General features: G+C 38.1%; 1 protein-coding gene across 2 annotated transcripts in view; it reads left to right on the top strand.

Annotated features, from left to right (window-relative positions):
* Positions 1 to 12,900, top strand: part of QSER1 (glutamine and serine rich 1) — a 46,021-nt gene that overhangs the window by 8,542 nt on the left and 24,579 nt on the right. For both annotated transcript variants that reach the window (XM_074586195.1, XM_074586197.1), the window contains exons 2-3: positions 8,829 to 8,941; positions 10,161 to 10,325. In XM_074586195.1, the coding sequence (XP_074442296.1) occupies positions 8,829 to 8,941; positions 10,161 to 10,325 (278 nt within the window). The remainder of the gene's footprint in view (positions 1 to 8,828; positions 8,942 to 10,160; positions 10,326 to 12,900) is intronic.

The raw sequence follows: 12,900 nt of genomic DNA, 5'->3' as shown, positions 1-12,900 counted from the left end.
GTTGAAAAGAGGCATTGCCTAAGATGGCTGTGTCAGTTGATAGGGCATATATGTATTTGCACCTCTTTCTGCTTTTGTGATTAATATCTGAACTTCAGCATTGTCTTTTCCATATAATTGGAAAATAATGGGCTTATTAAGAAATGAGATATCAAGCATTTCTATAGCATCCCAAAGGTAATACTCAAGCTTGTCACAATGTATGGCACTGTAATAACTGTGAGAGGATAAAGGTTGAGAAGTATTTCAATAGCTGAGATGAATTGTATTTTTAATAATGCAGTGATGTGGCTGAGCCACATCTTGAGATAATGCTCTGCTGATTTTTATATTTTGAGATAAAATTCTATTATTAAAAGTAATGAAATCTTTTTGTGCATATCTTGGTCAAGTATAATAGAGGATTATGCTCTGTGCTCAACCATTAAGCCTGTGATGATCTCGAGAAGAGTTTCAAATATCTCCAGGTACCCTTAAAAAGTGCTAAATTTCCATTACTGTCTGTTACAAAAAATCTTTGAAATTGTGAGTAAAGCTCTGTAGGACAGAAGTATTGCTAATTAAAAAAATCACAGCTATTATTTCCATGCTGGGTAAAGAGAAAGCTCTTTCATAGAGAAAAGGTAAGAGAAAAGGATAAATAAATGTGGCGACAAAATAGTCCAGTGCCTCAAAAGGTGAGAAAAGAAGATTGTAGTTCTTAGTGTTGTAAGCTACGCAGACCATGGTGGGTACTCATTTTTCTGCAGGGACCAGTAGAGTAGAAGGTGACAGGGAAGATGTGTGAACCCCCAAAACATTGCTTGACAACTAAAAGCCTTAAAATTGTTTCTGACGCTGCATCATAATATAAATTGGGTGGTAAATGTGGGTATATCAGTGTCTGTTTAGATGTGGGGACTGATGATACTGAGTTAGCGAGGACATCAAAGTTAGGCGTCAATACTTGGAGTAGGAAATGCTGAAAGCTCCTCTCCGGACATTGAATTCTTAAAAAGCAAATCAGGAGCTCAAATAGTTTTGGCAGGCCATAGTCCTGTTAAGGTAGAAAAGAATGGAGAAAAAGTGGGTAAGCTGTAAAGAGTTTCTTAACTAATATAGCACTTTATGCTCAGCTTTATTTGCAATGTTCAGATCTAAACACAGTTGACATATTTTTTACTGTGGGGTGTTTTGTGTAATTGATTTTAATGAATTCCTTGGAAATTCCTGATAGGACACAGAAGGGTTTCCAGCTGAAACCTGCCTTGGTGCTGCCAGCCCCGCTCACCCTATGGGGTGACGGCTGGGGGGTCCACAGTGATGTGGGGCTGCTATGGTCAAGCTGTCACCCCCAGCCCTGCAGCCCCGCTCCTGGGCATGTGGCAGGGGTCTGAGAGCCCTGGGTGCTCCTCTGGCTTCTGGGTTCCTGTGAGCAGGAGTTTTGGAGTTTCTCATTAAAGAAATTTTAAGTAGTTCATATTTAGAATTTTAATTCTAAATTTAAAACACTTTCACCCTTTTTTGGCAAGAGAAGTGTTAGCTAATATTTGCAAAAAAAAAAAGACTTTTTGTTAAATGTACTGTATTTCAACCACAGATAACCTCAGCAAAGAGGTAATTTACATAGTATGTGTTAAAAAATAAGAACATGAGATAGTTTGTCCAGTCCCTCCATAGTAACTGAAGTTGAAATTTATAAATAGCTCATTTCTATCAGAATATTAGTTTTCATGTACATAGTTTTAAGACATAGTTTAACTGATTTTTATGAAAACAGAATTATAATTGTCTTTGTTATTAAGAACTCCACAGGTTACTTAATCAGACAAGCCAGCACTTGCACTCATGTATTGAAGTACCAGTAAGACTATTTTGGCTTTCCTGAAGCAGTTTTGGGCCTTTTATTTTTAAAAGGATCAAGCATAAAGAGTTCAGACACATTAACAAGGCCCTTTTTTGCTGTAAAATCTTTTTCTCTTAAGATACAACATGTATCCAGGTAGAGAATCACAGGAACAGCATGAACTTTTACTCATTCAGGCAGTTCCTGGCACATAATTTTCTGCCTCAAAATCTATTTCTTAGAAGTTTCTATTTCTTAGAAGTTCCTATATCTCAGCTTCTAGAAAGCAAGGAAGCAGTGAGTGTTTCCTCTCACAAGCACCTCGAGGCAGTCTTCAGCTCCATCCATGTCATGGTGGTCTCAGCCATGCGCTCAGTGGCTCTGCATAGGAATTGAAGTGGGGAATTAACACATCAACTTCATCTTTAATGAAAGAGTGAAGGGTGATTGCCTCTGGTTTGTTACAATTTGTTATATTCTACATTGAATATGTAGTCTGTAATTACATTAAAAGGGAAGAATGTGACATAACCAACAGACAGTTGAGATTGTCGATAAGATACTACTCTTCTGTGTTTAATGGAAATACCATAGTACTGGAGTCAGATTTTGTATTTTCCACCTTTTAAAAAGTTATCTTCTATCTTGAATAATAATATTATTATATAGTAATAATTCTTTAAAATATTGACATCTATTTATTTTTTATGGATAATTCAAAACCAAGTCAGGCAAATGCTAAAGATGTGTGCCATTCCCAAAGGAATGCTTTATGTACCTTTTTAAGATGTGTTAACTTTAGAGATGCTTTTCTTCTAATTTCTCGGTGTTGGACTTTATTTTTCAAATAGCAGACTTTTTCTTTTGTGTTGTGTTCCAGAGTGTTAAATATTTGTTCTTTTTGTGCAAAGGTTGGTTGAATCATCAAATGTTAAAGATTCTCTTGTCTTGTATCATTTTATGAGAGGATCAGGGGAATTAGATGCAGGGAGTAGGCTGGTTTCCATTTTTTCCTGAACCTGCCAACATTTGCAAGCTTTGAAACAACTTTGTTCTTGCAGTGTCTTTTTTTTTTTTTTTCTGTTTGTTTGTGGCTGGGAAATAGAAGTGAAAAATCACATATTGCATACATTTCTAAATAAATATTTTGCACTGAAGTGAGTCTCTGGGCTGAGCAGGAGTTTATTTTCCTTTGTTTTCTATTGGAATTAATTACTGAAACATTTTCTGTTGTCTGTAAGGGCTTGCTTTTAAGCTTCCAGCAGTGCATTGGCCTGTCTGTTGGACAGGAGTGATTTGATGTTATTAAAAGTATTAAACTCATTTAAGTAGCAACTTTCTTTCTAGGCAAATACCTCTGTCCTTTATGATCCTGCTCCCTTAGAGTCATTGCTTTTTTAAAAAAAAAATCAAACCCATTTTTGGATTAAATATATCTACCTATATCTATACATATACATTGCTTTTAAATTTTAATTCTATTCTGAGCTGCAGATAGATAAAGCCTAGGTGCTGAATGACATTCTGGTTAGGCTGTAGCAAATGGTGGTGAGCTGAAGTGGGCAGCTGAAGTGCGTGCTGGCTAAAAGGCCTCCTTTTTATCTGTACTAAATTCAAATATTGTTTCCAAGTAATATTCTTCCATTCTGTCTCCATGGGATGCTGTCAATAAAGGCAAATTAACAAATATAAATATTTAAGCAAAATATTAAATACTGTATCTAATATTAAAACAATTCTAAATATGAACCTGCAAGCAGGTGATGCAACCTGGAACTGTATTTTACATGTTTAAAATCAAATATTGTGGGCAAAAAGAGGTGGAAGCTGCGTATTAGTTTGTATATCTTATATTTAGAATAATATTTTTAATATTTAGAAAGGCGTTTGTCATTTTTGTGGTGTTTAGATCTTAAGCGGCTTTGCTTTCAGCCTCTAACTCGTGCTTGCTATTGCATGGCGAAAGAGCTGGTTGAGGAGAGACTCCTTTGCCAAGTGCCAGAGCCTTGGGATAGAGGGGACAATTTGAGTAACATTTCCCCTATTTTGCATGTATCTCAAGTCAAATAAAATGCAAAGTGTGAGTTTTAAGGTATTTCCTTGTTAGTATGAGGTTATCACTGTATTCCTAATCTCCTTTTTGACTTATTTAGAAATGGACCGTATGCCTGGTCATTTTCCCACTGGAGTCAGGAAGCTCCTCTTGTTTTAAGTAAGGCGGAAGAGGCTGCCCACAAATGAGATCATACTGCTTCCCTGGTCCATCTCAAATGTGATCACCTGTGTGGTGCATGCTGGGTTCCTTCCTTGTGTTTCGCTGGGTTTGGTTGGTGTGGACCTCAGACTGGTCAGCCTGCGCCGGAGCCTGGGGTTGTGCTGCTGAGGCTTCCCCTCCACTGGCCATCCCCGTTCTCCTCTGTTTGGGGGTTTCCTGTGCAACTACTGGTCTTGTAGGTGTCTCATTTCGCTTCGAGTGCGGCCTGCACGGTTTGAATACTTAGAAAATGCTCTGTGATTTTAATGTGGTTTTTCAGCAATTTCCCTTTGTCAGAGGCAGGAGTTGAAAGTGCCTAAGAACAAGGTATTGCACCCAGGAGTATCCTTTGCTGCTTAAAAGTCCAGGTCTGTTTTTCCTGTAGGCATTAAACGTTTCCCTAGAGCTTGAATAATTGCTGTTACTAAACTTTAAAAAAAATAAAAAAAAAAATCTTTAAAGTTGCTAAGCTCTAATGAAAATTGGTCTAGGGAATAAAATAGAAAGATGAAAATGCCCTCTTTCCATGCAATGATACTTTTTGTATTGAGTATTAAGTAAACTAAGATGCTTGTTTAAAGTGGTTTTGTTTCTGTATTTCATTCTGTACGGATGCCTAGGAGAGCAAGGTTATTTGAAGAAAATGAGAGAATTACAAATAAAGATCTATTTGTATGTACAGTGCTTATTGCAACTAAATTTTTTTTCCTTGTAACCCTTCTATTTGTGTTTGAAGTTGAGAAATGCATCTATCATTTGTGTAAAGTGCAAACCAGATCATGGTGTGAGCAGGTGAGGAGGGTGGCAAGTACAAGGTAACCCAAAAACATTTTGCAGTTGGAGACCTAAATTCATCTGAAACTACTAGATTGAAGAATGCTGTGAAAATGAATTATCATAAGAATAGCAATAGAAACAGATATCTGAAGAGTTGATTCTGGAAAGACAGTATGGGCTAACAAAAAGGAGTTGTTAATCAAGGTTGAGGAATTTTAGTAACTAAGTGCAATGGCTATATGTTTTCTTCCGGAAATTTTACTGGAGAGGTAATAATCTTCTGTTGGCCCAACTGACGTAGCTGAAAAAAAACAGATTAATTTTTGAGTCGTTTCAATGTCATAAGGATTTTTTGATTGCATCTTTACAGCAATGACAAATAATGATGGCTCTTTATAGGACATCTCTAAAAGGACACTTAAATATTAAAATGGAATGGACCATTTCAATGAAAAATACTTCAGGGGGAACTATTTTCCAAATTCGTATGTCAAATTTGTATTACTTTCTGGCAGTAATCACTCCACTGTGCAGTTAACTGTGCCAGTAGAAGAGAGAAATCTCTGTGATATATCAGTGATAAGGGGGAAGTGTTTTTGGAACGCTGTGTAGCAACTAATGATAACAAATAACAAAGTACTGAGCTATGTGAATGTGTCTCTTCAGTAACTAATCTGACATTTCAGTACAAGTGAGAACTCGTGCAATTTTAACAAACTTTGAAACTCGAGTGCAAAAGGCTAGATAGCCATAATGTTATTTGCCACGCTAAATTTGTGTTTTTGATATGCGAATTACATGCTGTATAAGTTTGTCTGTTTAAAAGCTAAATTTTATACAAGGAAACCCTGAGGCAGTAATGTTCTTTCAGATTGCTGTGCTTGTGTTTAGGATAAGCTTATGTAAACTGAAGGCATATATGCAGGGTTTTTTTGAGATAAGAATCTACATTCCAGCAACTAGTAATTATACAATAAACAATTAACTGTTCTAATAAATACAATGTTTTTATTGAAAGACAGATTCATTTTTGAGGTTGCGGTTTCATTAACTATGACTTGAGTGTTTGTATTAAAAAATAAATTAAAAAAAAAAGGCATCATATACTTCGAGTGTTCTTATGATGCTCATAATTACTAGAATTTTGAGATTCTAGTAATTAACAAGGCTTTTGAGATACTAAGTCTAGAGGTTATTTTGCATCCCAGTGTTAATTCTAGCTTCCTCAGTGTTACAAAGTCTTTGTCTAAGTTTCTTTTACAAGTTGCTTTTGTCATTCAGCACATCGTGCCTTGTCTACAAGCTTGTGTGTTAGGCTGTCTTTTAGTCTTTGCATATAGTGTTCCTTTCCTTTACAAAAAAGGTGTTTATTGCAAGGGAGTGAAGAGGGGGAAATGAATCACAATCTTCACCAAACAACCAGAATAAGTAGAAATATCAAACTTAAAAAAAACCTTAAACCAACAACAACCCCCCCCCAGCAAACTAATTTTTCAATTTCCCAAATTTTCTGGTGGTGAATTTAAAGTAAAGTTCATCCACTTTTTGCTCATGACCTTCTTCTGTGACAATGTATGAGGAGGAATGATGCAGTATTACTTGATGCAATCTGTACCAGTTTTTGTGGGTCTCCCCTCGCTTGGAAGGATGTTTGCTGCAAAGTGTAGGCCGGCTTTCCTAGAAGACCCCTACAACTCCAGACACGCCTCTCCGCCCAAAAACGCCTGAAATGGGAAAAGGAAGGTGTTCCGCTGTATGACCAATATACGTACTGTGACTTCATAGTTTGCCCTTTAAAATGTATATGAAAACAAAGTCAGCATCACATACTTTTATGTAGGTAAATGTTTTAAGAAAACCTGAAAGTAAAACTAGGTAAAACCTTTTACACATGGAAAGTTTTCACGTGATCAGCATTTGTGTCGGTGAAGATAACTCTTGCTGACAATGTGTGCATTACCGTGACTCAGTTTAGAAGCGTGTTTTCTCATGTAGCACATTTTTGTTTTTAAAAAAGCTGAAGAAAACATCGTGTCCTAAGTTGTATGGTTTTTTTCCTAGCTATGCAAGTTTGTTCAAAAAAAAAACCAAACCACCTTAATTTTAAAATTTGTCTTGTAAAAATATTTGCATTTAAATTAGCTTTATTAGTTGCATAATGTTTTATGTGCAGAATGCTATTGTAATTTTTTTTTTTGTTTGGAAATATTAACATTTTTTAATGCTGTAAATCAAAAAATAACCCACAGCATCATGCAATTATGCCTGCCAGTTGTCCATAGTGATGATGCAAATCATTAGATTTCAGTCAGCATATAACAGAAATCAGTTGCTGATTCATAGTGTTGAACTGCACAAAGGTCTGTCTACGAAAGAAGCACGCTGACTCTGAATTGTGGTTTGGTGATTCTCTAAAAGGTAATTATTGCTGTGATAGGTGTTAAAGTTCTAGACAGGGATTGCAACTGTGAAAAGCTGTAGCTGAGGTTCTTTGCTTTTTCGGAGGATTTTAATTCATTCTTTAGGTTTGTGCCTTAGTCTGTAGGAGCACTGCTATGCTATAAGCAGCTGAAATGGAAAATATATCCCCTGTTAGTACCTCTTGGGCATAGAAGTTAATTTAGAAGTCAAAAATGTTGTGTCCCTTACACATAGGCTCTTGCTGGTTCGTAATGTGTGGAGGTCACAGTGCTCTTACAGGCTCATCAAATCTCCACCGCCTCCTCTTGTCACCTTAATGAAAACGAAGCAAATCCAGTAGTGTTGCCAATATTTTGTATTATTTGGTGACTTCTATAAAAGTTTCCCATGATGTCATGATTCCTGGCACCAAGTGTTCGATTTTTCCCTTATGCAGAGGGACTGCCCCCTCATCCCAGGGGATGAAGGAGGGTAAGGGAAGTCTCCCTTATAGCAGTGAGCAGGGAGGGCTGTGGGTTTCTCTGTTTGGGGTTTTTTGGCATCTGTTTACAATTGAATTTTGAACTTAAAGCAGTCTCACATGTGCACAGGAGTAAGTAGCAGCTACCTATAAACTTAACGTCGGCAAGGCAAGAACAGGAGAAGATAAATGGTTACTCGGTCATGCTGGCTTTCATTTTTTCCATTTGACGGGTGCTGTACAGAGCTGAATCCGTGGGAGCTTGAAAGCCTTGGGGATTTTGTTTTGCCTCTCCCTCCTTTTTCTGCCTTTTAAGTTGGAAATCATTAGCACTTTGGGCAGGTTCCTAATGTTGCCTGATGTTTAGATCGCTTTTCTTTATCTTCTGCTTTGTTGCTTTTGCATGTGCCCAGACATTGTATATTTTCAGTTTGCTTCCATTAAGCCCGATTAAAACATTATGTTAATTTAGATGACTCATTTCAAAACGTTAAATAAAAACTTTGGGTCATTAGCTTATATTTAATGCTAGGAGGTCTGAAGACTGAGATTTGTGACTTACTATTGCGCTCACTGTCAGTTTTGTTAGAATCGTACCAAAACTTAACAAAATCTTTAAAAACCATTGCTCCTGCAGCCTTTGGCGTTCCGGCCTTTGTAGAAAATGTAGTTCTGTAAGTTTTAATGGAATCAGAAATTGAATTGTTAAATTGGGCATGTATTTGTAGTCATCTGCTTTGCAGACTTTGTGTCAGTAAATCATTACAAGAAGTGTCCATCCAGTGTTTCTTACAGTTGAACTAGGAAGACCTCTGTCTTTCTGATAGTCCGTTGTAGACTTTTTCATGATGAACTTTGATTTTTGTAAGGATTTACCGCCCCACCCCCACCTTTGTCTCATTGGGTTTTGTACTTTTTTTAAAATCTGCTTAACATTTTTAGTGATGTCCTAGCACAGCCACATCTGTCAGATCTTGGCCTTATGTTCTGGTTTATTTCTGCAGCTTTTTAGCTTGTCCTTGAGATTTCATAGTTGTACTTTGTATCTATAGCTGTGTATTTTTGTTAATAATGTTTCGTTTCTTCCTTAGCTTAAGCTATGGAGGAGGACATTCATCGCATTCAGAAACAGATCTTCTTCACAGACAGACATACACAGCTTCTCATCAGCTTTCTGGATACTCTACTACACACCATCCTACTGGTAACTGTCCATATCATGAGGTTACAACTTAAATAGCTAAAGAAAAATACCCCAGACTGTTACATAATTTTGATTCAAGTTGATGAATTTTATAATCGGAGCGAGTTTGTCATGCAGGTGGTGGTAAGTCGTATTAGAACAGCTGAGTTTTTAGTACAAAGTTAACAATTGGTGGTTAGGTTTTATCAAAATGTTGTAAGTTGAAAGGAAAGTATAAGGGCGAGGTTATGCTCAATAACATTGTTGGCTCTTAAAGAAACTGCATTTATTCTTTAAAATACAGCTTTTCAAGATTTGGCCTATGCATAAGGGCCAAATGTTAAGTATGCCTCAAAGCCAACTGCAGAAATCGTGCCAGTTCTTTTAGACTAAAGCAAATAGAAAAACTAATGCAAGTTGGAACACACTGTTGCTAGTACTTACATGCGCAAAATAAGACATAGTGCTGGGGGAAAATTTAGAATTTACATCTGCATCAGGATCTGTCTGTGATTCTGATGGTATCCTGTTTCCATGTCAGAAGAAGACAGGGCATGACCTCTTCATGCTCACTTTGCAACGCAGTTTCTAAGGAAAGCTACTTGAGCTCATGTGCTGGCTGGAATCTGCAGTCTCTTGGCCAGGTCCTCAATCAGGACGATGGAGGGTCAGAACTGCACAGAACACTGCAGGGTGTAGACCTTGCAGTCTTGACATAATCTCAGTTACTCAAAAGTGGATCTCTCCAGTGCTTCCCATCTAGCCCTAAGCCATTGAAAGATGCGAGCAACAGGAACACACAAAGGTGTTTCTTGAAACAGGGAATGCAACCAAAACAACTTTCCTTGTGCCAGTCCTACAGAAAAGTCCAAACTGCTACAAGCTGCCCAAAGTGGGAAAAGGTCGATACAGAGAAGTTGAATCCATTTAAGAAGGAATTACGAGTGTTTAAACACTTCATGTAAAGAGTGGAACAGATGAAGGACGAATTTGATTGATTCACTAAATATTGCTTTTAAGCATCATATTGAACATAAATTTAATATACCTAAGTTCCAGTTTACAGTTGCAATACTAAAACAGTTAAACACTGAAAAATCAATGTACTTTAATAACATCACTAATGTTTCATAGGTTATTTTTAGTTAACTATGACTGTATATCCTTGTTACTTGATTGAGCTTTTTACAAGTTCACCTGAATTGTCTGTTTTGTGCCATTTCTCTCCACCCCTGTCTAGGTCTTTCAGGAATATTTGATACCTGTATGCACAGTGCTGGAAGCAACACTAAGGAAACTTCTTCAGTTATGAATTTTCTCTCTGCTATTGAGTCTCGTACCGCTCAAACGGTCTCTTCAGGATCTACCCTTTTACCACAATTCAGGGCTCCTTCTTGGCAGACAGGTGAAAAATTTCTCTTGAAATAAAATTCTGTCACGATTATATTGCATGCTTGAGAGGATTTGAAACAAAAATATCTTGACCAGCTGAAAAGGCTACATGTCTTCTACCTCTCTTCTGTCTCGGTATTTAAAAATCTCAAAATCAATGAAATTACAATTAGCAGAAGAATTATATTAGAAGAAGAATTACATGAGCAGAAGTTCTAATTGTTTAGAGGGAATTTAGATGTATAGGATATTATTTTGTCCAGTGAGTCGAATTTATTCTCTAAGTTTGTGTGGAATTAGTCTCACTAACACCATAAGCATATTCAGGTAGACTGCTTGTACACCCTAGCAGATCTTTCATTCTCAAACTCTGTTCCCTCTCATGGTGGTTCTACTGTGGTATTACTACTAAAAGTCAATAAACAACTTCAGCCCCTTTGTATGCAGAAGTAATGAGCAAGGTGCTCTCAAAAAGAGGTCTGAGGTGCATGTCGCATAGAAATAAGTCATCTAATTTACAAATAAACAAACATGCCGTCTTTTTCGGCAGACGGACTGCCTTCTATAAACCTCCCCCATCTGTCAAGCCTTCTGTGCAGAGCAGGAAACTTTGCATATTTGGAGCTTGCTGTAGACAGCCACACCAAGATAAGTGTTGCTGCTGCATCTGTGGGTAGCTTTGAGTTTTGCTTAATCTCCTGTGGTGATTATGCAGCTGTACAGTGAATCAGATCTATTCACTGATCTGACAGAAAAAGTTTGGGTGGTTTTTTTTTTTTTCCTTTGGTGGGATGGTTTTCCACTGTATCAGCAAACTGATCAGTGCAGCTGTGTGATCACTGGTTCTGATTTTGGGGAGGAGGCATAAGGTAGGAAGAGGGAAGAGTCAAACAAGCCTTTCATTGACAGTTTGCACTTGGTGTGTTAAGTGTAATGTGCAGGTGCATTCCATGAAGAGCCACTCAAAAAATTCAGGAGAGAATGTGGCTTTTTATTTACCATGGACAAAAGCAGGTGTGTGAGAGCACAGATGAAGACAAATGCTGCAAGTCTGTTAAAAAATCATAATATAAATCAGTGGTGTTTAGAGTTGTGATTGACCCATCTTCACATCAGATTGTCAGCTGGGAAGAAATCTTTTTTTCTCTTCGTCCTAGCATTTTCTCCATTGCAGCCTGCCTAACAGTGAATTGTGAAGAATGGGGAGACATGCTGTGGGTCGGGTTTGATGTTGATACCAGTGATTGAGAGACTTCTCAGTACTCATTACTAAGAACTCATCAGTAAGCCTATTTTCAATATTACCAGTTCTCTGAGCTTTCTGTTGTCCTTTAATACTTTTGCTGCTTTTCTGTATCCCTCAATCCTCCCAAGTGTCATTTGAGAGCTTTGTCTTCCGCAGACTTTTTTGATGAGGGAAACCAAGTGCTCTTTACTCTTCAAGGTGACCTTTCTTTAGAAGGGTTCTTTTACTATGGGTATTACTCCAAACCCTACAACTGCCGATTTGGGGCATGGAGGGGAGGGGGGGAAAGAGGAACAGTGTGTTTCTTGTATTGTCCTACCAAGTCTTCCTTTGATATGTGGGATGTATTATCAGTGGTTTGATTTCTTAGGGTAGTGAGGGCTGTCTGTGCGCACAACTTACTACCTTTGCCATACCTTTTGTCTGCTCCTCTAGAAAAGTAAAACATAAAACACAGCAGTTCTGCCATAATAGTGCTTCTGTGAATGGCTCTTGTCTGGTTTAAGAAATTACCTGCATAGTAGGAAAGGCTTTAATTTGTGGAAGAGAAGGGAAAAATACAGGTCAGATGAGAAATAATAGAATCTTCATGGTTGGAAAGGACATTTGAGATCATCGAGTCCAACCATACACACAAAAAAAAACCCCTTCAATCTCTGCCACTAGAGCATGCCCTGAAGTGCCACATCTAGATGTTTCTTAAACACCTCTAGGGATGGTGACTCAACCCCCTCCCTGGGCAGGCTGTTCCAGTGCCTGACCACTCTTTCAATAAAGTAATTCTTCCTAATATCTAATCTAAACCTCCCCTGCCGCAACTTCACACCATTTCCTCTGGTCCTGTCATTATTCACTGGGAGAAGAGGCCAACACCCACCTCTCTCCAGCCTCCTTTCAGGGAGTTGTAGAGGGCAATGAGGTCTCCCCTCAGCCTCCTCTTCTCCAAGCTAAACATGCCCAGCTCCCTCAGCCTCTCCTCACATGACCTGGTCTCCAGACCCCTCACCAGCCTGGTAGCTCTCCTCTGGACACGCTCCAGCAGCTCAATGTCCCTCTTGTACAGAGGGGCCCAGAACTGAACGCAGTACTTGAGGTGACACCTCACCAGTGCCCAGTACAGAGGCACGATCACTTCCCTACACATCCCACATGCCCCTACCTTTGTGCATTAGTGGTAAGGATCAGTAAAAGAGAACCTAGTTGTACACGGTGTTGCAGATTTTTAGAATAGGAAAAAACCAAAGCATTAAAACACTGCTTATGCTTCTTACTCAGAAAGACCTTATTGTTGACTCATAAAAAATACCTTGGCATTCCTTCAGTATCACATCTCTTCATATCA

The sequence above is a fragment of the Larus michahellis genome, chromosome 4 (genome assembly GCF_964199755.1).
Source record: "Larus michahellis chromosome 4, bLarMic1.1, whole genome shotgun sequence".
In the NCBI taxonomy this organism is placed as follows: Eukaryota; Metazoa; Chordata; class Aves; order Charadriiformes; family Laridae; genus Larus; species Larus michahellis.
This window is presented reverse-complemented; position numbering and strand designations above follow the sequence as displayed.